At 40.3% G+C, this 21914-nt stretch overlaps 1 protein-coding gene across 4 annotated transcripts in view; it reads left to right on the top strand.

Moving 5' to 3' along the window:
* Positions 1-857: 857 nt before the first annotated feature.
* The window catches only part of KLHL7 (kelch like family member 7), a 69382-nt gene continuing 48325 nt past the window's right edge, over positions 858-21914 (top strand). The window contains exons 1-5 of one of the 4 annotated variants that reach the window (XM_003896212.2): positions 858-1268; positions 18452-18554; positions 19339-19432; positions 19702-19826; positions 20422-20703. In XM_003896212.2, coding sequence (XP_003896261.1) covers positions 1149-1268; positions 18452-18554; positions 19339-19432; positions 19702-19826; positions 20422-20480 — 501 coding nt within the window. In that variant the 5' untranslated portion in view covers positions 858-1148 and the 3' untranslated portion in view covers positions 20481-20703. Of the gene's footprint in view, positions 1269-1340; positions 1913-12664; positions 12796-18451; positions 18555-19338; positions 19433-19701; positions 19827-20421; positions 20704-21914 lie in introns of those variants that run through there. The other 3 variants (XM_009203245.3, XM_009203244.4, XM_009203247.4) reach the window with 3 other exon arrangements.

Raw genomic sequence — 21914 nt, forward strand, 5'->3', positions numbered from 1 at the left:
ATGGGAGGATTGCTTGAGCCCAGGAGTTCTGAGGCTTCAAGCCACTGCATTGCACCCCCAGCCTGGGTGACGGGGCAGAGACCCTGCCTCAAAAAAAAAAAAAAAAAATGCCTCAATAGTGTAAATTATTTTACATAAAATAGGTCTCTATACAGTCCTATATAGACTGAGGAGGAAAACCAATGAAATATAAAGTTTTCATAATATTAATGTACAATTTCAAATAATCCTGTATATTACTATATACTAGAAAGAATATGGTTACAAAAAGCATTTCCATGAGGGCTGTGATTGAGTTCCGTGTTACCGTAAAAACACTTAGAGAAGCCTAACTGAAGATTTCTGGAACTGACTGACAACTGATTTCAGTTGTGAACACATAGTAAGCCAGCCTAGTTAGGCAGACACTCACTGCACGCCAAGGAGACAGCAACGTGACTGTGTGCTGTTGCTTTATGAATCTCATGAAAATAAATCTTGTACTCGGTGTAACAAGACTTTAACGTGCAGTAACATCCTTTCATCATTTAATATCTACTGAGCGCCTACCATACACCAGGCTCAGATACTGCACTGAACACCGACCCTGTTCCTATGAAGCCTTACACTGATGGGAGACACCTTTGCATGTTCCACCGCCCTATTATCAAAAAACAAAAAGATAATCACGTAACCGAAACCTGGAAATCTGCCTTGGGCACACAGAAGGGCAGGCGCGACCTCGGATCAGCTCCGAGGCAAAATTCACTCAGCGCGGGACAGCGACAATGCACCCGGCCCCACCTATGCCTGCAGTCGCATTGCTCGGAGCGGCGCGCCACTGTGACGTTCGAGGCCCCGCCCCTGACTCCCCTCAAAGGGCCCCCGCCTCCTTGCGCAAAGTGCGCAGGCTCCTCGGCCGGACTCGGGTTCTGCCCGCGGACGCAGCCCAGCTGGCAGCGTCGCTCCCTGAGCGCTCCTGAGGGGGCCGCCCGGCCTTGTCTTTCGGCAGTGGCCGAGCCACCGCCGCCTGTCGCGCGTTCCAGAGCTGGGTGCTGCAGCCGCAGTTCCGATCGCCGTGTTTGGTCAATAGAATCCCCAGTGTGCCCAGAGAGTGCGACCCCTCGCTCGGCCCGGCGAGTCCCGGGCGTGAACCGAGCTGAGGGAGGATGGCAGCCTCCGGGGTGGAGAAGAGCAGCAAGAAGAAGACAGAGAAGAAACTTGCTGCTCGGGAAGAAGCTAAATTGTTGGCGGGTTTCATGGGCGTCATGAATAACATGCGGAAACAGGTACCGCCTCTGTGGGAGTGACGGACGACGGTGGGAGGTGGTCCGGGGCTCGGGTCCCTGGCTCCTGGCGTCGAACCCCGTGCCCTGTGGATCGCGCCCCTCTTCCTCGGTCCTCGCCCCTTCTTCCATTTTCGCAGGCGAGTCCGCAGTTGGTAGAGGGGCGCGTAAAACAATTCTCGAGCAAAAGTGCTTCTCGCCTGCGGAGGATGTAGCTCCCAAGTCAGACTCCTGGGGGACTCCTCGGGCTGGCTTTCGCCGTCGGGTATCGGTTGTGTAACAGCTCTGCCCTAGTTATCTCTTTGTGAGGCGAGGATTCTTCCACCGGCGAGCCGTTTTAAAGTGTCGTGAGATCTTGTGTGAAGAAACCCATTGGCATAGCCCAAACCGAAGCCCCCAAAGGGAGGAGAGTTGCTGGCCTGAAATCAGCTGCTCTTAAATAAGGATCCCCGCCCCCTCCAGTGTTTCCCGGTGGAGCTAGTTGAAAACGAGTCCTCCTGTACGTGTTAATTTAGAGCAGAAGCAGCCATCGATAAATACCATGCCATCTTCTAAGGGCACTGTGCGCCCCTGTTATTAAGAGGAGCTCTTTGTTCTGTCTTTGGTGTGTGGTGCATTCATGAAAGTCTGCAGCACATCGGCGAAAGGTGGGTTATGAAAAGAACGGATTTTAACGCTGGCGAAGGTGAACCAAAGAGGCTTTGTTATTATTTTTTTAATTCCATAACATCTATACCGATAAGCATAGAAAGTCACTTTTTCCTTTCTGTAAGCTTTATTTATAGATAATACACATCTAAGGAGATTTGTGGGAATGTTTGGGTTTTGTTGACTGGGATCCTATTTCAAGAGGACAAAGCAGGATGTGAGTTGCGTGTAACTGCAAAACCTAGTTTGCTTTGTCTAGTGGTTCTGGGAATATGGGCAACAGTAGAGGAATTTAAGATTTTTATGAAGGTATTAACTTCTGGTTTCTATAAGCAAACCCTGACTGCGGGGATCTTGTCTTTGTTCACCAGCTCCTGCTACAGTGCACCAGTGCAGTCTACGGGAATGCTTTCAAATCTTTCCTGGCCTTTGTGCTGAAGTACTGTGAATGTCTGAATTCGTTAATTCGTGCGACTTACTTCCATGTATCTATTTTCAAATTCATGTTCCTTTCATGTAAACCTTGTTGTATCTACAATACCACAGACTTCAAATTGGTGGTGCATTTAGCTATTGCCTGCCTGTAATGGTAGTTGAACATAGTTTACCAGTGCTTAAACTTGTTGAAGACTCATTAGGTTCCCTCCTGCTCCCTCAAATATGTTTTCATTCGTGGATCATAGCATCGTAAAGCATTGCCTCAATCCCTAAATAGATGGGGTGCAACTGGGTTGCAGTAGCAAATATTTACTTGAGGAGGAGAGGATTATCTGAGACTGTCCATTTAGCTCTTTGGATTTAAAAATTGACTCACATTTCCTAGCTTTGGAGTATATTAACATCACTTATTTACTGTTACAATAGAAATACAGTTACTGAAAAATCAGGGTTCTGTTACTGAGTAGGAAGGAAAACATGGTTACTTGGTGAACAACCAGGGATCCCCTCCACAATGATTAACTGACCTTAATCTGCCAGGTTCTCCTTTTGTCAGTGGTTTGGCATGTGATTCAAACAGTTCTCCGATAGCACTTTTATCAACTTCATGGAATCATGCATCTTTTGCAAGATGTGCAGTTTCACTTTGCAATTGATTTACATTATGGTTATATTGTATTGTCCTGTTTAACATCATAACACAGGAAATAATTCACCAAGAATGACTGACAAGGGCAGTTGATGGGAATTGGCAGAAACAGTAGCTGGCCTGAGCCAGAGGAGGAATGTTTGAGCCAGGACCAACTTTATAAGTGCTCTTGTTCTTCAGTAAATATTTTTGTGTTATGACTACTTTTGCATCCCTTTACAATCTCATTGCTTTAAGGATCAGGATAATGAGTGCTTAGATGACGAGGACCCCTCTGTAAACATCCAGAAACAATTCCTTCAAAAATTTCAGAACATTGTGAGATTAGCATACCTCAGTTCCAGTCCCTGCTGTCTCATTATTTCATTTTGTTATTTTAGATAACATGATTTAGGTCATTCCATCTCTCTATAGCATAGTGGCCAATTCTATACATCGAGGCAAAAGGGGCTTCTGCAGAGCCAGCAGCCTCGGCTTCTTCTAAAGCCTTTGCCTACATTGTTTTTGTCATTTCTAGCCTTTTGTTTCTAAGTAAACTCTCCAGTGAAGTATGGGATACATAAAAGAGGGCACAAATCATAAATGTACAACTCAATTATTACAAAGTGCACATCCCACCAACAAGACTAGAACATGACCAGTACTCCAGAGGTACCCCTTATGCCCTTTTCAGTCACTAACCCCACAGTAGTAACAACTATTCTAACTTCTGTAACCATAGAAGTTAGAGCAGAAGCAGCCATTGATAAATGCCATGCCACCTTCTAAGGGCACTGTGCGCCCCTGTCATTAAGAGGAGCTCTTTGTTCTGTCTTTGGTGTGTGGTGCATTCATGAAAGTCTGCAGCACATTGGCAAAAGGTGGGGTTTTCCTGTTTTTGAACTTATAAATGTAATCATATGGCATAAACTCTTGTGTTTTGATTTCTTAAAGCCAACATTGTTTGTGAGATTATTCTGTGCTTTGTGTAGCACTACTTCATCCTTGTGGTATATAGTATCCCATTGAATGAATATAGCACAATTTATCCATTCTATCATTATGGACAGTTGGTTTATTTCTAGTTTGGGACTATTAAGACTAGTACTACTTTGAACATTTTTGTACACTTTGTACATACCTTTTGGTATGCATATGTATATATTAATATTTGTGTTGGGAAATACCAAACAAGAATTTTTGAGTCATAAGCTATATCACCTTCAGCTTTAAAAGATATTGTCACGTACTTTTCCAGTGATTGTACCATGTTATGCTTCTGCCAGTTGTGTGTGAGAGAGGCTTTTGCTCCGCATCCTTGCCATCACTTGATGTTGTCAGTCTTATCACTTTAGCAATTCTAACTGGGTGGCATCTTATTTAATTGGATTGAGTACTTTTTCATGTATTTCTTTAACTTTTTGCTTAGATTAATGTTATTACCTGATATGTAAAATAGAAGCTTTACAAGGCAGGTCTGGGTCACAATCACTATTGCACATGCACATTGCTGTTGCCATACTCTTCTTTTTTGTTAATGAAGTCCAGGAGTCTCTTAACATTGGAGGAAGATGTTTTAAGACCTTCCTGAGTACCAACATAGTTTGTAGTTTCTCCACATTAAATGAATTAAAGCATAATTGGAACTTGAAAGCTTATGTTAAAGTCCTTATTGAGAGTTATGTGAGAGAACTACAAAGCTGATTTGACAATTAGGTATTGGGCAGTTAACTGGGCTCACCTGCTGGCTAAAATGACTTTGCTTCTGTATTCTTATCTGTCTGACTGTAAATTACTACATGGCATTATCTTTAGGTTCTCTTGTGAATAATCTAAACCTTTAGTGTTAACCCCTTGATAATAATAAGACTTCTTGAGCCCTTATAACTCTGTTCCAGCCACTTTGCAGAATGTTTTACATGCTTTGACTCATTTAATTCTCTCAACTTTCATTGACAACTCCAGTCATCCAGACCTTTCTATTCTTTTTCCTGTACTTTACTGTTTTCTGTTTTTTTCTGTCTGTCCAGCTTAGAAGCTATTGTCACTCCACTGTCTCTCCAGTGCCCCAGCTTTCTTGACCCTCTGTCCCTTTTTCATGTCCATCTGGCAAACTTCAGTATTGATGACTGATTACCTTCTTCATGCACGGCTCCAAGCACAGCTGGAAAATATCTCATTATTGGGCAACTTCTGCCAAGTAAGTGCTTGGCCACTAATTTCCACTAGACTATCAGTGCCGGTGAGCAATCTTTTTGTTTTACTATTTTCCTCCAATCTGAATCCTTTCTATAGATCCTCACTTTCAGCAGATCACCCTCTTTTGACATCATAGATAAATAGAAGTCATTAGTCTAGAACTATCTATCTTTTCACTTTCTACCACCAGATCTATAAACCTATTTTGACACTTCCCCTTTTCTCTTCTTATCCTGCTTCAATGGAGATGCTGCTTCTTTTTCTAAGGCCAGTACTTCTATATAGGCTTTGGCTTCCTGGATGCTGGGTTTCTCAGAAGTATTATACTGTTGGTTATTCCATCTTTGTTGAGCATCTTTAACTTTTCTTCTTTGCTGGATTCTTGCTTGTTTTAAGCTTGTTTTAACCTCTCCAACTTTTGAACCAACCAACCAGCAAACCCATTCTTAATGGGTTTAATCAACGTACCCCTGTAAATACTTCTCTCCGCCCATTAAAATGAGAAGTTGAGTAAATTCACTACGTTTTCTTAGTCACTATTTATTTATTCCTCTAGTTCAATTTGGCTTGCAAGCTCATTCATTGAAATGAATACTTGTTGACAACCCACTGTATGCTAGACATTTTGCAAGATTCTGGGGTTGCAATGATAAGCAAACCCTGACAGTCCCAATCCTCATGTGGTTTATAGTCTAGTAGAAAAGCAAGACATTAGTCAAGTAATCACACAAATAAATGTAATATTGCAACAGTGATAGGTATTACACAAGAGAATAACATGGTACAACGAGGGCATATGGGTGGGTAATTTGACCATCAGGAAGTTTTCTCTAAGGAAGTGGTCATTGAGAGCTGAAATAAGAGTAGGTGTTAACTAGGTAAAGAGAAAAGGGAAGAGCGACTCAAGTAAAGGGAACAACATATTCAGAGGCTCTGAGTTGGAGACCTACTTTATTATAGAATGGCAAGTTTGAGATTGATTAAAGGTCAGTGTAATTGGAGCACAGAACATAAGGAGGACAATGGTTCTAGATGAAACTGGTGAAGTAGCTAGGGACCTGCCCATGCATAGCTTCATAAGTCAAGTTAGGCGATTTGCCCTTATTCTAAAATCTGTGTGTGCATGTTTGTGTGCATGTGCATGCATGTTTGTAGAGGTGGGGTGTTTTCCTCTTTAAAAAAGATGACTTGGCCTGGCACAATGGCTCACACCTGTAATCCCAGCACTTTGGGAGGCTGAGGTCAGGAGTTTGAGACCAGCCTGGCAAACATGGTGAAACCCCATCTCTACTAAAACTTCAAAAAATTAGCCACGCATAGTGTCACGTGCCTGTAGTCCAAGCTACTCACAAGACTGAGGCAGGAGAATTGCTTGAACCCGGGAGGCAGAGGTTGCAGTGAGCCAAGATTGCGCCATTGCATTCCAGCCTGGAGACAGAGTGAGACTCTATCAAAAAAAAAAAAAAAGACTTACTGCTCTATGGTAAATGAAGTAAAGAGTTTTCCGAGTGGTTGTTGGCAGACCAAATAGGAAGCTGTAGTAGTCCAGTGAGACATGATGGTCCTTTGGACTGAGGTGATGACAGTGGCAGCCACAAGCAACATTAATGAAGAAAAGGTGATAGATTAAAAAGATAATAAAATCAACAGGACTTGGTGATGATAACTACCATATGTAGTTGTGATAACTAAATTAGGTAACTAAATTAGGTAACCAAATTAAGATAACTTAAAATACGACCTGATAACAAGTAACATCTCAATAAGTGTTAGCTATTTGTGTTGTGATGCTGGTACTTGATTGGATGTTGAGGGATTCAGCATAAGGTGTCACTTATGATCTCTAGGGTTCTGGAATGCATAACGAAATGGATGATGACACTATTCACTGAGAAAGGAGGTATTGGAAAAGGAGCAAGACATTGGGGAAAGGATTATAATTTGTGTTTTAGATGTGTTTAGTTTGTGATATCATTGGGACACAAGTATATATGACAGGTTGACAGGTCTAGAAAGTTGTGGGTTAGATGTATACATTTGTGAATTATCTGCACGTAGAAGATAACTTCTTCATTGAAGCTGTGAAGAGTCAAGAGTCCAGAATAAAGGATAGGAAATGGGCCTATGGAGGAGATAACAAAGGAGTCACCAGAAGAATAGGAGAAAAATGGAGAGTTTTGAAAATTGGGAAGAAATTGTTTCTCCTTCCCAGGAGGAGGATCACAGAAAGTCAGAATGGCCAAATGGTCTAAAGCACTGTGTTCAGAGGAGGACTGCAATTTTTGAAGCTGATAAAAGGTCAGAATAAGATTAAAACTAAAAATACTTGTAGGACATAGCAACACAGAGTGGTTTGTTGACTGTAGTAAGACTTATTTTGATGGGGAGACAAATGGGAGTCCGATTAATGTAAGCTGAAGTGAGTAGAATATGAGGAAATTCAGGCAGCTGTTTTGAGAAATTTGGCCTTGAAGGGAGAGGGAGTCAAACGAAGGTTGCTGGGTTTTATTTGTTTAAATGGGAAAGATATAGATGTCTTTAAAAACTAGTGAGAAAAAGAGATGTAGAGGTTGAATGTATATGAGACAGAGTGGATAATTAATAGATAATTCCTGAGATGAAATCCAAAGCAAATGTGGTTAATCTTAAACAGGGGTGGGGGGCAGTTCCTCTTCCATAAAAGTGGGAAGGAGGAGGGGATTGATAGTAGGTGTGTTTGAAATCAGAAAAATGAAGGAGTTTCTATCAAGTGACTTCTCTTTTCTATTAAAAAAAAAAAAAAGAAAAGAAAGAAAATGATCATCTGCTAAAATGAAGGAGGAAGAAGGCAAAGCTGGAGGTTGAGGAAAGTGGTCTTTGCAAAGAATAGAAATGGTATTATGGCTGTCAGTATTTTTAAAGATTCTTTTGAGGTTGTCATGAACTTACGTTGAATATTAAGCTAGCCTTCAAAGCCCTATCTTTTGTTCTTTTTACCTGATGAGGAGGTAAAAATTAGGAGGCTAATATAGGCAGGTCACAGTCTTAACTTTCAATCCTATGGAAACATTTTTCTATCACTTGGTTGAATCACTTTTCTTTTGGGCCTCCAAATCTCTAAACTAACAGAACCCACTAGCAGAAAGACTAATTGCTGAGATTAGAAGCAAAATATTTGTAAGTGAATCATTAAGTGTAATATTGAAGGGAGCCGGGCCAGGCACGGTGGCTCATGCTTGTAATCCCAGCACTTTGGGAGGCTGGGGTGGGCAGATCATTTGAGGCCAGGAGCTTGCGACCAGCCTGGCCAACATGGTGAAACCCCTGTCTCTACTAAAAACACAAAACTTAGCTGGATGACGCATTCCTGTAATCCCAGCTACTCAAGAGGTTGAGGCAGGAGAATCACTTGAACCCAGGAGGCGGAAGTTGCCATGAGCCAAGATCGTGCCATTGCACTCCAGCCTGGGTAACAGGAGCGAAACTCTGTCTCAAAAAAAAAAAAAAAAACAAAAAACCCCAAATATTGAAGGGAGCCTCTTCCATTTTTTGGTTGCCAGGCTGTTAATTCTTGCTACAGAGAGACCATTCTGTCTATATAAATTATATTAGATTAGCTTATTTGAGAATGCTGCTACATAAAAAAGAAGCTCAAAAAGCACGAATGTAAGAAGCTAAAAGGAAATGAGGCATCTTGAGCTCGTATTATCTCACTTCCTCACTTTGTCAAACGAGAGAGGAGTAGCTAATCTAATTAAGTTGGAACTGAAGACACTGCTGTTTTATTAATGGTAAAGTTACTCTGTTGAGAGCTACCTTGTTGTATTTAAGGACTCCATCTGCTGAGTAGGACAGGTAAGGTATGTGTTATGATGGACTCCATAAGCTGCGTTTGGGCCAAGCCATCTCTTTCATTTTTCCCATGTAGGACATATGACTGTGCAGATTCCAAAATTTAGATTATTGGGATATGTAGGGGCAATTTAAAGGTTGGCTTATCAAGCAAAGCTTCATTTTCCAACTTTGTTTTATGAGAGAAGCACTGCATATGGGAGATTAACAAGTACTTGCCCTTCAGTCAAAAGTGCATCTTGTTATGTCTTATTTGGTTATTGATCCTTCCTTATATAAACAACCTGAGTTGAGAATCTCAGTGGGCTGAATGATAGAATTCAGGCACCAAAGCCCCGCCGCAAACCTCCAGCACAAAGTAGCTGGACCAAGTAGCTATAAGTTATTTTTTCCAAGTTTGCCTTGTCTTTTGGGCTATTTTCTTACTACCTCAGGGAATGCTTTATCTTCAGTGCTTATGTGGCTATTTTCCTCTACTAATAACTGTTCTTTTTTGTATCCTCTGAAGACCAGCTTAAGAGGTTTTTAAAATTTTTACCCAAGAATGCTTTGAAATGGGTGGATAACTATTAACACCAGGCCTTGAGATACTACAGGCTGGCAGTTATTCACTTCTATTTCCCATCTCAAATTTTTCTAAGCCGAGGTGTCATTCATAGCTCTCTGGATGTTCTGTGGTGAACCAAATGACAGCCTAAAGCACTCTGTATAATTCTGTATTAGCAACACAAAATCTCCCAAATCTGACTGTTATGAGCCCTCTCATGATTAAATTCCAACATCTATGTTCTTCTTCTGAATTAAAATGAAAGGCAGTTGAATTCCAAATATGTGCTCACCCTGGTTTCTTATACTGTTCAGTTTAGTCAGCCAGAAAGCATTTGCTTGAGTGTTTGGGTACAGTCAGGGTAGCTTCTTCAGCAGCTGCAATGTGGGCTAGCTTCCATTGGAATGGATTTAGTTAGCTTAGCACCTCCAAAGCTGACTTTCTCCAATTTCGAGGTAGTTGATGCCACACTTTTCCAGTATGTCAGAACGTCCCTAGGATTGATACAAGAAGATCTCTCATCTCTATACCAAACAGCCCAGATGTTGACATATTGTTTATACAATCCTAACCCACATTATTTTTCACAGCCAAAACAGAGTATAAACTTTGGTTTCTGGGGAACAGAGGGTTTTCAAATAAAACATAACAATCTTGGCTTTTGGCTTGCCAGTCTGAATCAGCTTTCTATAATCTACAGACTGTAGGCTAAACTCAGTTGGGAGGAATCTTCCATGCTTATAGGGGCACTGTTTACCATCTATAGAAGAGATTTCTTCCATATATATTGATGCTTCTGTGGCATAGGACTCATTCTTTTTTTTTTTTTTTTTTTTTTGAGATGGAATCTTGCTCTGTAGCCCAGACTGGAGTGCAGTGGTGTGATCTCAGCTCACTGCAACCTCTGCCTCCTGGATTCAAGCAATTCTCCTGCCTCAGCCCCCCGAGTAGCTGGGACTACAGGTGCCCGCCACCACACTGGCTAATTTTTTGTATTTTTAGTAGAGACAGGGTTTCACCATGTTAGCCAGGATGGCCTTGATCTCCTGACCTCGTGATCTGCCCTCCTCAGCCTCCCAAAGTGCTGGGATTACCGGCATGAGCCACCACGCATGGCCAGGACTCATTCTTTGTCTTGGACAATTGTTAGAAATTTGCCAGGGTGATAATACTCAGCTATCAGGTATCATAGAGTTTCCCTTCTTTCCCTATTGTCCATCCTGCACATTTAAAGCTTAATTTTGACATCTTTTTTGAACCCTGTGTTCCTGGCAACCTGATGCTGAAATGATTGAGTTCTATCTAATGACAAAGCTTCTCTCATTTTTGAGAGAAGAGTGATTCACATTTGTAGCCAGCAGTTCTGCAGACCAGTTTGTGGCCTTGCATTCCTTAAAATTCTGAGCTTCCTGATTGTTCTTCACCTTTGTGTGCCCATTAAGATCCTGTCATGCTGTGAAATTCCTTGTATCTATGAATCCTGTCTCTTGGCGGGATTTGTCCTCCTTTCCTCTCCATTTGTCTCAGCTGGAGAATGGCCTTTAACATTCCTTTAAGACCTGTGGTCCCACAGGGACCAATATGGCCCTTACAGCATGCTCCTAAAAACTTTGCTTTTCCTCAGTATTTGAATTTTCTAGGCCTTGCAAACTCAGCAGCAGTGCAGACATGTTCCTTTCTGTTACCTATTGGTGTCAAAATGGGCTATGTCTCTAGTGTTGCATTTTCCTCTATGGTACATCTGTTCTTTCAGGCAGCCTCAGCTGACTTGTTAACCTGCTTAAGTTGGATCTTTTCCTTTCTACATCAGGTAGCTGACCCTTTTAGATTAGAATACCTTTCTTTTTCTTTTCCTTATGATTTTGGTGTTTGTTTTGCTTACATACTTATTCCTCTAATGCATTTCCTACAGAGCTTCCCCTAGTGGAAAATAAGAGAGCACATGTATTCAGAATTAGTTCAGTTACTGCCAGCCTTCACTAATCTCAGAAAGGTAATTCTAATTGTGGGGATGTCCAGCATAGAACTTAGAGCCGGACTACTTTTGGGTTATTTGACTTACTTTAATGTGATCTAGTACTCTCCCTTAGAGTCTTAGTTCCACAAACTTCTCAGTTCCACTATATACCATATGCCATATAGCAAATACCACACCTGTCTTCCCAGCAATATCAACTTGAAAATTACTTAATAATGCAAGAAATACTCTTGCTGATCTTCCTCCTTTTCAAATCTGTCTGAACTGAATTGTAATGGCCTATTATAGTTGTCCTATTCTTTAAGGGAAGTCCTCTAATTTTCTCTTAATATCTTTAGCATTAAGAGGAATCATAAAATTTTCCTAGATCCAGGCTTTTTTTTTTTTTTTTTTTTTTTTGAGATCAAGTCTCGCTCTGTCACCCAGGCTGGAATGCAGTGGCATGATCTCAGTTCACTGCAACCTCTGCCTCCCGGGTTCAAGTGATTCTCCTGCCTCAGCCTCCCGAGTAGCTGCTATTACAGATGCGCGCTACCAAGCCTGGCTAATTTTTCTATTTTTAGTAGAGTCAGGGTTTTGCCATGTTGGCCAGACTGGTCTTGAACTCCTGACCTCAGGTGATCCACATGCCTTGGCTCCCAAAGTGCTGATCCAGGCCTTTCTGAGAGAACCGTTTTAATCTACTCCTGAATTCTTACTTCTCTTCTTCTATTCCTGTTTGGTCCATAACACCTTCCTTGAATAAATAACAATAAAAATAGCTTTTTTTTTTTCTTAGTCCCATCTCTTAAAGGGCAATTATGCCAAAGTCTCCTTTCCTTTGCAAAGCTGTTCGGCCTGACCTGGTATATGTTTCCCTTGAAGAAGGCAGTCCCTCTTTTCCTTCTGCTTAGTCTAGGTATCTTCCTTTGTTTTTCCTTCGCTATCCCACTTGCCTTATTCTAATGTGTGTGTTTAAGTTCAGTCCTGTTTTTCGTTGCTTTTCTGACAAATGTGATTTCTAGAGAAGTCTTTTTAATGTTTTTTAGCCTTTGCATTTACTATTGCTTTATTGAGGCTTTTCTAGTAACTAATCCAAGAAAATTATTTACCCCATCTAATAAGGGCTTCATTTCCCTTTATATTTTCAGTGACTTAAATCTACCACCCAGCTATAGTTGAATCTACAATCTGCTCAGGGGTTTATACTCAATGCCAATTTGATATCATGCTGGGAGGGACTGATTGCAGAACCTTCTTGACAAGCCACATAAATCTAAAGGTTAGTCATTCCTCAGTCTCCTCCTTGTGATATAACAAAGAATAGAACGTGGGGCAGTTGACTGCATGCCTCTTACTAATGACAGCACATGTGATTAAAAGCTAATCTTCATACAGTGCTTTAGCGCTTACATGGACCCAGCTGCCTTTTGTAATCCCGTGTGGTAAACTTGATACAGAGCAAAAGGTCATGATACCAACAGATGCCTAAAATGTCTGCCTCTTCTGAGGTTAACCTTTCCTAGAACCAAAGGATTCTTCCTGTAAAAGCCCCCAAATCTTGCAGGCACTAAAGCAGCACCAAAGTTTCTTTCTCTATGATATGTTGAATATCTATGCATACATATTTGAGGACCCGTCACTACTAGTTCTAACTATAGGACATTGACCTAAGCATTAAATTGGGCTTTCTGTACTTTCTTTCCTAAACTAAACTTACCTACCCAGTCTGAGGCAGAGCAACTGATGAGCAGGAACAGTCCTCTCTTGCCAGAGGGGCAAGCCTGCCCCAGTGATTGATGTCCCACTTTTGGGGCAGACCTAGGAAAGAAGAATGAGCCACAATGCCTGGCTCTGTGTTGTCAGTGACCTCTGCTACACTCTTGTTCATCCTGTATTCACTCTTCCACATGTGATGGATAGAGACTGAAACTTCCTTCTCAGTACTTACCTTCCCAGGGGAAGAGGGAGTGTATTATGAGTGAGGAGTCTAATGGTTCCCTAAATGATTAAGTTATCTCAATATCAATTTTGATTATCTGATCTCTTACCACATTATTTAAGAGACTTTTTTTTTAAGAGCAGTTTTAACTTCAGAGAAAATTTGAGCCAGGTGAGGTAGCTTGTACCTGTAATCCCTATACTTTGAGAGGCCAAGGTAGTGAGATCGCTTTAATCCGGGAGTTGGAAACCAGCCTGGGCAACACAGTGAGACCTCGTCTCTACAAAAGATAAAAAATTAGCCAGGCATGGTGGCACATGCCTGTGGTCCCAGCTACTTGGGAGGAGGGGTGGGAGGATCACTTGAGCCCAGGAGTTCGAGACTGCAGTAAGCCGAGATTGTATCACTGCACTCCAGCTTGGGTGATAGAGAAAGACCCTGTCACAAAAAAGAAAAAGAAAAATTGAGCAGAAAGTGCAGTATTTACATTTATTCCCTCACCTCCTTCTCTACACACAGTTACCCTTATCATTAACATATTGCATTCATGTGGTATGTTTGTTACAATTGATGAGTCAATATTGTTACTTTTTTTTTTTTGAGACAGAATCTCGCTCTGTTGTCTAGGCTGGAATGTAGTGGCAAGATCTCTGCTCACTGCAACCTCTGCCTCCTGGGTTCAAGCGATTCTCATGCCTCAGCCTCCTGAGTAGCTGGGATTGCAGGCGGGCACCACCATGTCCAGCTAGTTTTTGTATTTTTAGTAGAGACAGGGTTTCGCCATGTTGGCCAGGCTGGTCTCGAACTCCTGGCCTCAAGTGATCCATCCGTCTCGGCCTCCCAAAGTGCTGGGATTACAGGGGTGAGCCACTGTGCCCAACCCCCAATGTTGTTACATATTATTAACATTCATAGTTTACATTAGGGTTCACTCTGTGTTGTACATGTTACAGGTTTTGACAAACGTATAATGACACATATCCACCATTACAAGATCCTACAGAATAGTTTCACTGCCCTAAACATGTCCTGTTCTCCACCTTCCCACTACATTTTTGAAATGGTATCTTTATCATATATCAAATTGCCACTTAATGAAGATCCCTCACATTTTTTTTGTTTCTCAATATTTAATTATTTTGTTGCTTCTATGCCTTGGGATTTTTTTCTCATTTGTGTTTCTTTACGGCTTATTTCTCATACAAGATAGTTAATTGCATTTCCATATTTATCTTATTTGTGTCTGGCCATTTTACTGACTTTTCTTATTATTTCTGTAAGTGTAAATTGATTTATCTTTATCTTCTTACTAATTTGGCTAAGATTTCCAGAGCAAGGTTGAATAATAGTAATGACAAGGATTTGTATATGTAGTTTGTTTTATTTTTTATTATTATTTTATTTATTTTATTTTATTTTTGACTGAGTCTCACTCTCTTACCCAGGCTGGAGTGCCATGGCACAATCTCAGCTCATGGAAGCCTTTTGCCCCTGGGCTCAAGTGATCCTCCCACCTCTGCCTCCCAAGTAGCTGGGACCACAAATGCGTGCCACCACACCTGGCTACGTTTTTGTATTTTTGGTAGAGATGGGTTTTACCATGTTGCCCAGGCTGACCTTGAACTCCTGAGATCAAGCCATCTTCCCACCTCAGCCTCCCAAAGTGCTTGGGATTACAGGCATGAGTCACCACACTCAGCCCCATATACCTTGTTTCAAGATTGAAATGAGAACATGTCTGATGTTTCACCATTACATGTGATGTCTGCTGTTGATTTATTATTATTTTATTAGAGACACGGTCTTGCTCTGTCACCCAGGCTGGAGTGCAGTGGCATGATCATGCTCAGTGCAACCTCAAACTACTGGGCTCAAGTGATCCTCCCATTTCAACCTCCCAAGTAGCTGGGACTACAGGCATGTGCCACCATACCTGGCTAATTTTTTATTTTTAGTAGAGTCAGGGTCTCACTATGTTGCCTAGGCTGGCCTTGAGCTCCTGGCTTCAAGCAATTCTGCCTTAGCCTACCAAAGTGCTGGGATTACAGGTGTAACCCACTGCTCCCAGCCTGAATCTATTACTGTTAACTATAGTCATCCTACAGTGATATAAATACTAGAACTTTTTCCTCCCATCTAACTGGAATTTTATGTCCTTTAACAAACCTCTCTATCCCTTCTTTCCCCCACCGCCTTCCCTCTACCCTTTCCAGCCTCTAGTATCTTCTTTTCTGCTTTTTACTTGGATAAGATCAACCTTTTTAGCTTACACATATGAGTGAGAACATGTAGCATTTAACTTTCTGTTCCTAGTTTATTTCAACTAACATAATGTCTTCCATTTCCATCCACATTGCCGTGAAAGACAGGATTTCATTCTTTGCTATGGCTGAATAGTATTCCATGGTGTATATATACCACATTTTCTTTATCAATTCATCTATCATTGGACACCTAGGTTGAGTCTATATCTTGGCTGTTGTGCATAGTGCTGCAGTAAACATGGGGGTGCAGATGTCTCTTTGTTGTAATATCACTGGAGTACAGTGATGCAATCACAACTCACTGCAACCTCCACCTCTGGGGCTCAAGTGATCCTCTTACCTCAGCATCACCCCCACCCCCAGTCACTGGGACTATAGGCACACACCACTATGCCTGGCTAATTTTTTTTTTTTTTTTTTTTTTTTTTTTTTACAGAGATAGAGTTTCATGATGTTGCCCAGGCTGGTCTCGAATTTCTAGGCTCAAGCAATCCACCTGCCTTGGCCTCCCAAAATGCTAGGATTGCAGGTGTGAGCAACCACACCCAGCTCCCATTTCTTGTCTGTGGATATACCTTTCTTTCACTTATTGATAACAGGAGGGGCCTTTCACTATAGGTCAGTCCCATCTCTTTTTTTTTTTTTTTTTTTTTTGAGACAGAGTCTCACTCTGTCATCCAGGCTGGAGTGCCGTGGCTTGATCTCTGCTCACTGCAAGCTCCACCTCCTGGGTTCACGCCATTCTCCTACCTCAGTCTCCTGAGTAGCTGGGACTACAGGTGCCCACCACCATGCCCGGCTAATTTTTTGTGTTTTTAGTAGAGGCGAGATTTCACTGTGTTAGCCAGGATGGTCTCAATCTCCTGACCTTGTGATCCACCCACCTCAGCCTCCCAAGGTGGCATGAGCCACCGCGCCCAGCAATCCCATCTCTTATTGGAAATTATCAGTCTATTGTAGTACAGGCAAATAAATGTACCATTTGGATACAAAAGACTCTTCCGACTTACTCTCCCCACCCCTCAAACCATTAATATCCAGCTGGCCATTAATCTTAGACTAAAACTCAGTTGCTCTACAAAGATCTACATTTCTTCAACCTCCTTCAGTGCCTAGAAAGTCATTCTACTTTTAAACTCTGTTGTTGAGTATGCCTTGGAGATGTTTTTGCTGTATTTTGGTTTAACCCTATGTTTCACAGAAGTTCCATCACTAGCCATAGATTTATCCCCGATGATCTGATGTAATCTGATTTGCTTGATGCTTTATCATCTTTATTCTTCACTCCCCACCCCTTTCTCTCTCTCCTTCTCTCCCTCCCTCGACCTCCAAGGCAAATTGATCACTTGTTTTTTGGTGGTAACCAAATAGTTAACTTGGTTCTGCTACTTGGTATTTTTTAGTGTAGTATGTAGCAAAATCACCTAAGAGATCTGCCTCTGTATCCCCTCCCCAAATGAAAAGAAATAAAATTTAAAACTTCAAGACACTATGAGAATAAAAATAGCTTTAGCTATTAACCTGTATATAAGTTTTTAGCAATAGTCAGTAGTAGGCCTTATTTGAAAATCTTCAAATAAGTGGTAAAAGTGAAATTTTGTTCATTTCCTAGCCTGCTATTTGAGACTTATTTTCTCTCTCATTATAAACATCATTATTATTTATTTTGATTTATCTTCACAAAATAATACAGTAAGAAATAACAGGGATTTATCTATCAGAAACTATATTAACAGTTTTAGTAAAATACTTAAAATTTGCAAAATGCAAATCCTCTGAGCTATGAAGCCAATCTTAGATTTGTAAGCGATATTTTTTTTTACTCTGAATATGTTATTTGCCTCATATTCCCAGTGCCTAGGACAGTGTTTAATACATTGTATGCACCAAGTTTTCTGTAAGCCTAACCTCTATATTTTATCTTTAACTTCGTTAAGAAATTAAGATTGGATTTGGCACAAAGGACATTTATTTTTCTTGATATTCATTTATAAGTGTTTGAGTAAGCCTTAATTTTTTTTCTTTATTATTCCATTTTCCCCACATTTTAATTAAGTATTTACTCAGAGCTGCCTTCTTTAAGCAGCTTATAGTGATACTATTTTGACCTTGGTCAGAAATCACAATTTAAAACTGGCTGCTATCCAGCTTCTATCAGAAGTACATTTGAGAGAAGTGTTATTTAAGAAAAGATTGCTGAAAGGACATTTAGTTCATCTCCTCTCTGTATTCTGAGCTGTTTCTGTTTCAAGTTAGATCTGTGAATGCTACTTTCTTAGGAAATGCAGTGTGTGTTCTCGATTTCACCAAGGATAAATAATGGAAAACAAATCATATAAAAACTAATTGCTGTGTTTGAAAAACTATCAGGGGCACTCCCATGATGTCATTTAATTTCCCCCAGAAAAGCTTACCATGAGAAATGTCTTAGAATCTGTGTCAGAAAAAAAAAAAAAAGACTTCTCAGAAGGGTTAGTAGACTTGTTTCTGATTATGAGGAACATTTTCTTTCCTCTTGGCTGTTGGACAACTCAGTGCAAAATTTTCATACTACATGGCAGCAACTCTGTAAGTCCTTCCTAAACATGTCTTCAAAAGAAATTCTGTGCTGAAAAAAGATTGGCTTTAAATAGAAAATAGAGATAAAGCATTTGGCAAGCACCTTTTTAATATGTATTGCCAAGCTAGGCTAGTGATCCTCTTTTTATTTTATGTATTTTTTCTTTGATTAGAAAACGCTGTGTGACGTGATCCTCATGGTCCAGGAAAGAAAGATACCTGCTCATCGTGTTGTTCTTGCTGCAGCCAGTCATTTTTTTAACTTAATGTTCACAAGTAAGTATCTTAAGGTAAAACATGCCATTATTTCTTCTATGAGAATGAAGTAAAATCTAAAAGAGAATATGTCATTTTTCTAATTTTTAAAGCAGTTAAGAACTTAAGGCCACAGAACAGTGAAGAGACTGAAAAAGTAGTCAGCTGATAACCAAGGGAAAAAATGTCCTTTCATTAGACATAAAGGCCTGATGCCTTTATAGATGGAGGTATAGCGTCAACTATAAGCCCGGGGTTGAGGTGGAGGTTGCAGTGAGCCGAGATCGCGCCACTGCGCTCCAACCTGGGCATCAGAGCGAGACTCTGTCTCAAAAAAAAGCCCAGCGCTTTCTTTTTAACCTCAGGTGGAAAGACAAGCAGATAAATTTCATAATATTTTAGCCGGCAAGTTAAACTTAAAAAAATATAGATATAGCATATTGTGCTAGAAAGAACCCTGGATTTGGTGTTGAGAACTGGGTCCAAGTCCTCCTTCCTCTACTTAGTACTATTTTATGAGCTTGGGAAGAAAACAAAATCTAGTTTTATGTTTCTGTTAATATGGTCTTTAAATTTAAAAAAAAGTACACTAATTCACTGTTTTCTTAGCTTAATTTAAGGCACATCTTGTGTGGAGAATTAATTTGCATTTACTATAGGAATGTTGGGCTTGCTGGGGTATTTTCTTCCAGGGAGAACTGTCCTGTTATTTTTCTCCATATTTAGCAAGACCTGGAATGCCATGGTTCCTCAGTCAAACTTGTGGTATTACAGATGCCATTTATGTTTCTTCTCTTCATTGTAGCTAACATGCTTGAATCAAAGTCCTTTGAAGTAGAACTCAAAGATGCTGAACCTGATATTATTGAACAACTTGTGGAATTTGCTTATACTGCTAGGTGAGTTAAGAAGGATTATTTTTATTTTAGAGAATTAATGTTGGTATCTGCCATGGCAAAGCATTGTTGTAACAAATGGTTGCACTACAAATTCTTCAAAATGAAAAACTGCAAGGATGGAAGAGTTTGAGTATCCTATGCCATACTGATTCAAGGACTGAAAGTTTAATTTTGTGTTTAATTTCAGGGGCTATTAGGATACATTCTACAGTAACATTTAAATAATAAAAAATCATGGGTAACTAATATTCCCTCTAACTTATTTGCAGAATTTCCGTGAATAGCAACAATGTTCAGTCTTTGTTGGATGCAGCAAACCAATATCAGATTGAACCTGTGAAGAAAATGTGTGTTGATTTTTTGAAAGAACAAGTTGATGCTTCAAATTGCCTTGGTAAGAAATATCAGATTCCTGTTGTGTGGTTTTTTTTGTTTGTTTTATCCTCAATTTGTAATTTAATTTTTTTAAAAGGCTGATTATAAGTATCCTCATTTAACCTTAAAGACATTGTCCACTAGAACATTTTCTAGTAATAAAATTTAAGAGGGGCTTAGAGCGATGCATATTAGCCTGGGCAGCAGCAAGCTTATTAAATATTATATCAACATTTTCTAAAACAAAATGGCATTTATAATGGTTTTTCATGGATCGAGGACAAGGAATAAGGATTGCATGTGGTGATAGTAACATGATTATGAATGTTTCCTTTTATTTAAGCACTTATGATATGCTAAAGTCTGTCACAGATAAGGCAACTTACAGTTAGGTAACTTGCCTGAGGTCACATAGCTAGTATATGAAGGAGCTGGCATTGGAACTCAAGTAATCTAATTCTTAGCTACTACACCTTGCTGCCTCCCCACATTGTCAAAATGGTGTTTTGTACTAGAAAATATAACCTTAATCTATAAATTAAGATACTAACTGAGGGACTGCTATAGTCATTAATTTTGAAGCTATTAATAAAGTATTTTCTATTTTGTGATAGGAGAAGCAGAAAAAGTTGATCAGAGCCTTCCAGAGTGTGGTATGCTTTTGGCTGTGTGATGATCCTTAGTGGCACATGAATGAACGTCCAGATGTTTGTGCAGTAGCCCACCCTTATCTGCAGGATACATGCCAAGACCCCCAGTGAATGCCTGAAACTGCAGATAGTACTGAATCCTATATATACTGTGTTTTTTTCTATGATACATACATGCCTATGATGTTTAATTTCTAAACTAGACAGTAAAAAATTAACAATAGTAAAATAGAACAACTTTAACAATATGCCAGCATCACTACTCTTATATTTTGGGGCCATTATTAAGTAAAATAAGGGTTACTTGAACAGAGCACTACAGTACTAGGGTAGTCCACTTCATAACCAGGACGTTTACTTAAGTGACAGACAGGCAGGTAGGTTAAACAGCATGGATATGCTGGTCAAAGGGATGATTTCTGTCCCAGGCAGGATGGAGCAGGATGATGTGAGATTTCATCACACAACTCAGAACAGCATACAATTTCAAACGTATGAATTTTTTATTTCTGGAATTTTCCATTTAATGTTTTTGAATGACAGAAAGCAAAACCATGGATAAGAGGGACTACTCTAATTCCATTTTCCTTCCCTTGCTGTGATTCAGAGGCTTTAAAGAAAGGGAAAAGCGCTGGGATAGGAGTGCTAGGAAAGCAGGGAGGAAAGAAAAGTAGAATGAAGGAAAGTATAAAGAGGGGTCAGAGATTCAAGTCAGTGCTAAGGTATTTGACCCAGGGGAAAAGAAGAGGGGTGCTAATGACAAGAACTCAAAGACTGAGGCAAAGGGCTCCTGGAGATGCTTCAGAATTTTGGCAAGCCTCCTCTGTCTCTACTTTTTCTAGGCTTTCCTCCTTCTGGACACTTTAGTACTCCTTCCTGCATACCCCCTCACTGTGAGCACAGAGAGAGAGATCTTGGAAGGTAGGTAGGAAAGAAGCAGAATAAATTTCGGGAGGGAGTAAAAGCCAGGTGAAGGGAATAAAAATGAGACTTAGCCTAATATCCAGAAAAGGAATTGGACTAGATGGAGCAGGAAGAGAAACAGCTATGCAGGTGAATATATTGATGGAATTTTTAAAAGGTAGCCATGGGTCTATGTATTGAAAAGATCCCTATGTTAGGAAATAAAAGGCCAATCTCTAATCCTAGGTATACAGCAGAGACACTCTGGCATGAGTTCTTCCATCTCTTTGGGCCATAGTTGGGGCTTCACTCATCAATAAGATTTATATTCCTAAGATTTCAGCTTACTTCCATTATATAAATAATTATCTTCAGACAATGTACTATAAAAAGAGAATTACCTTAATTAAGTTTTTCGAAGATGATGGCTTGTGTATGTTTCTATAACTCTCTAGCACTCTAAATTTCCTCCTGGGGTGATTCAACTACAAAGAAGAATGGCTGAAATATAGGTAGGTAGTAGATGTGGTGGTGCAAAGCATAGTGTGAAACTT

This window comes from Papio anubis, chromosome 4 (assembly GCF_008728515.1).
Source record: "Papio anubis isolate 15944 chromosome 4, Panubis1.0, whole genome shotgun sequence".
Classification (NCBI taxonomy): domain Eukaryota; kingdom Metazoa; phylum Chordata; class Mammalia; order Primates; family Cercopithecidae; genus Papio; species Papio anubis.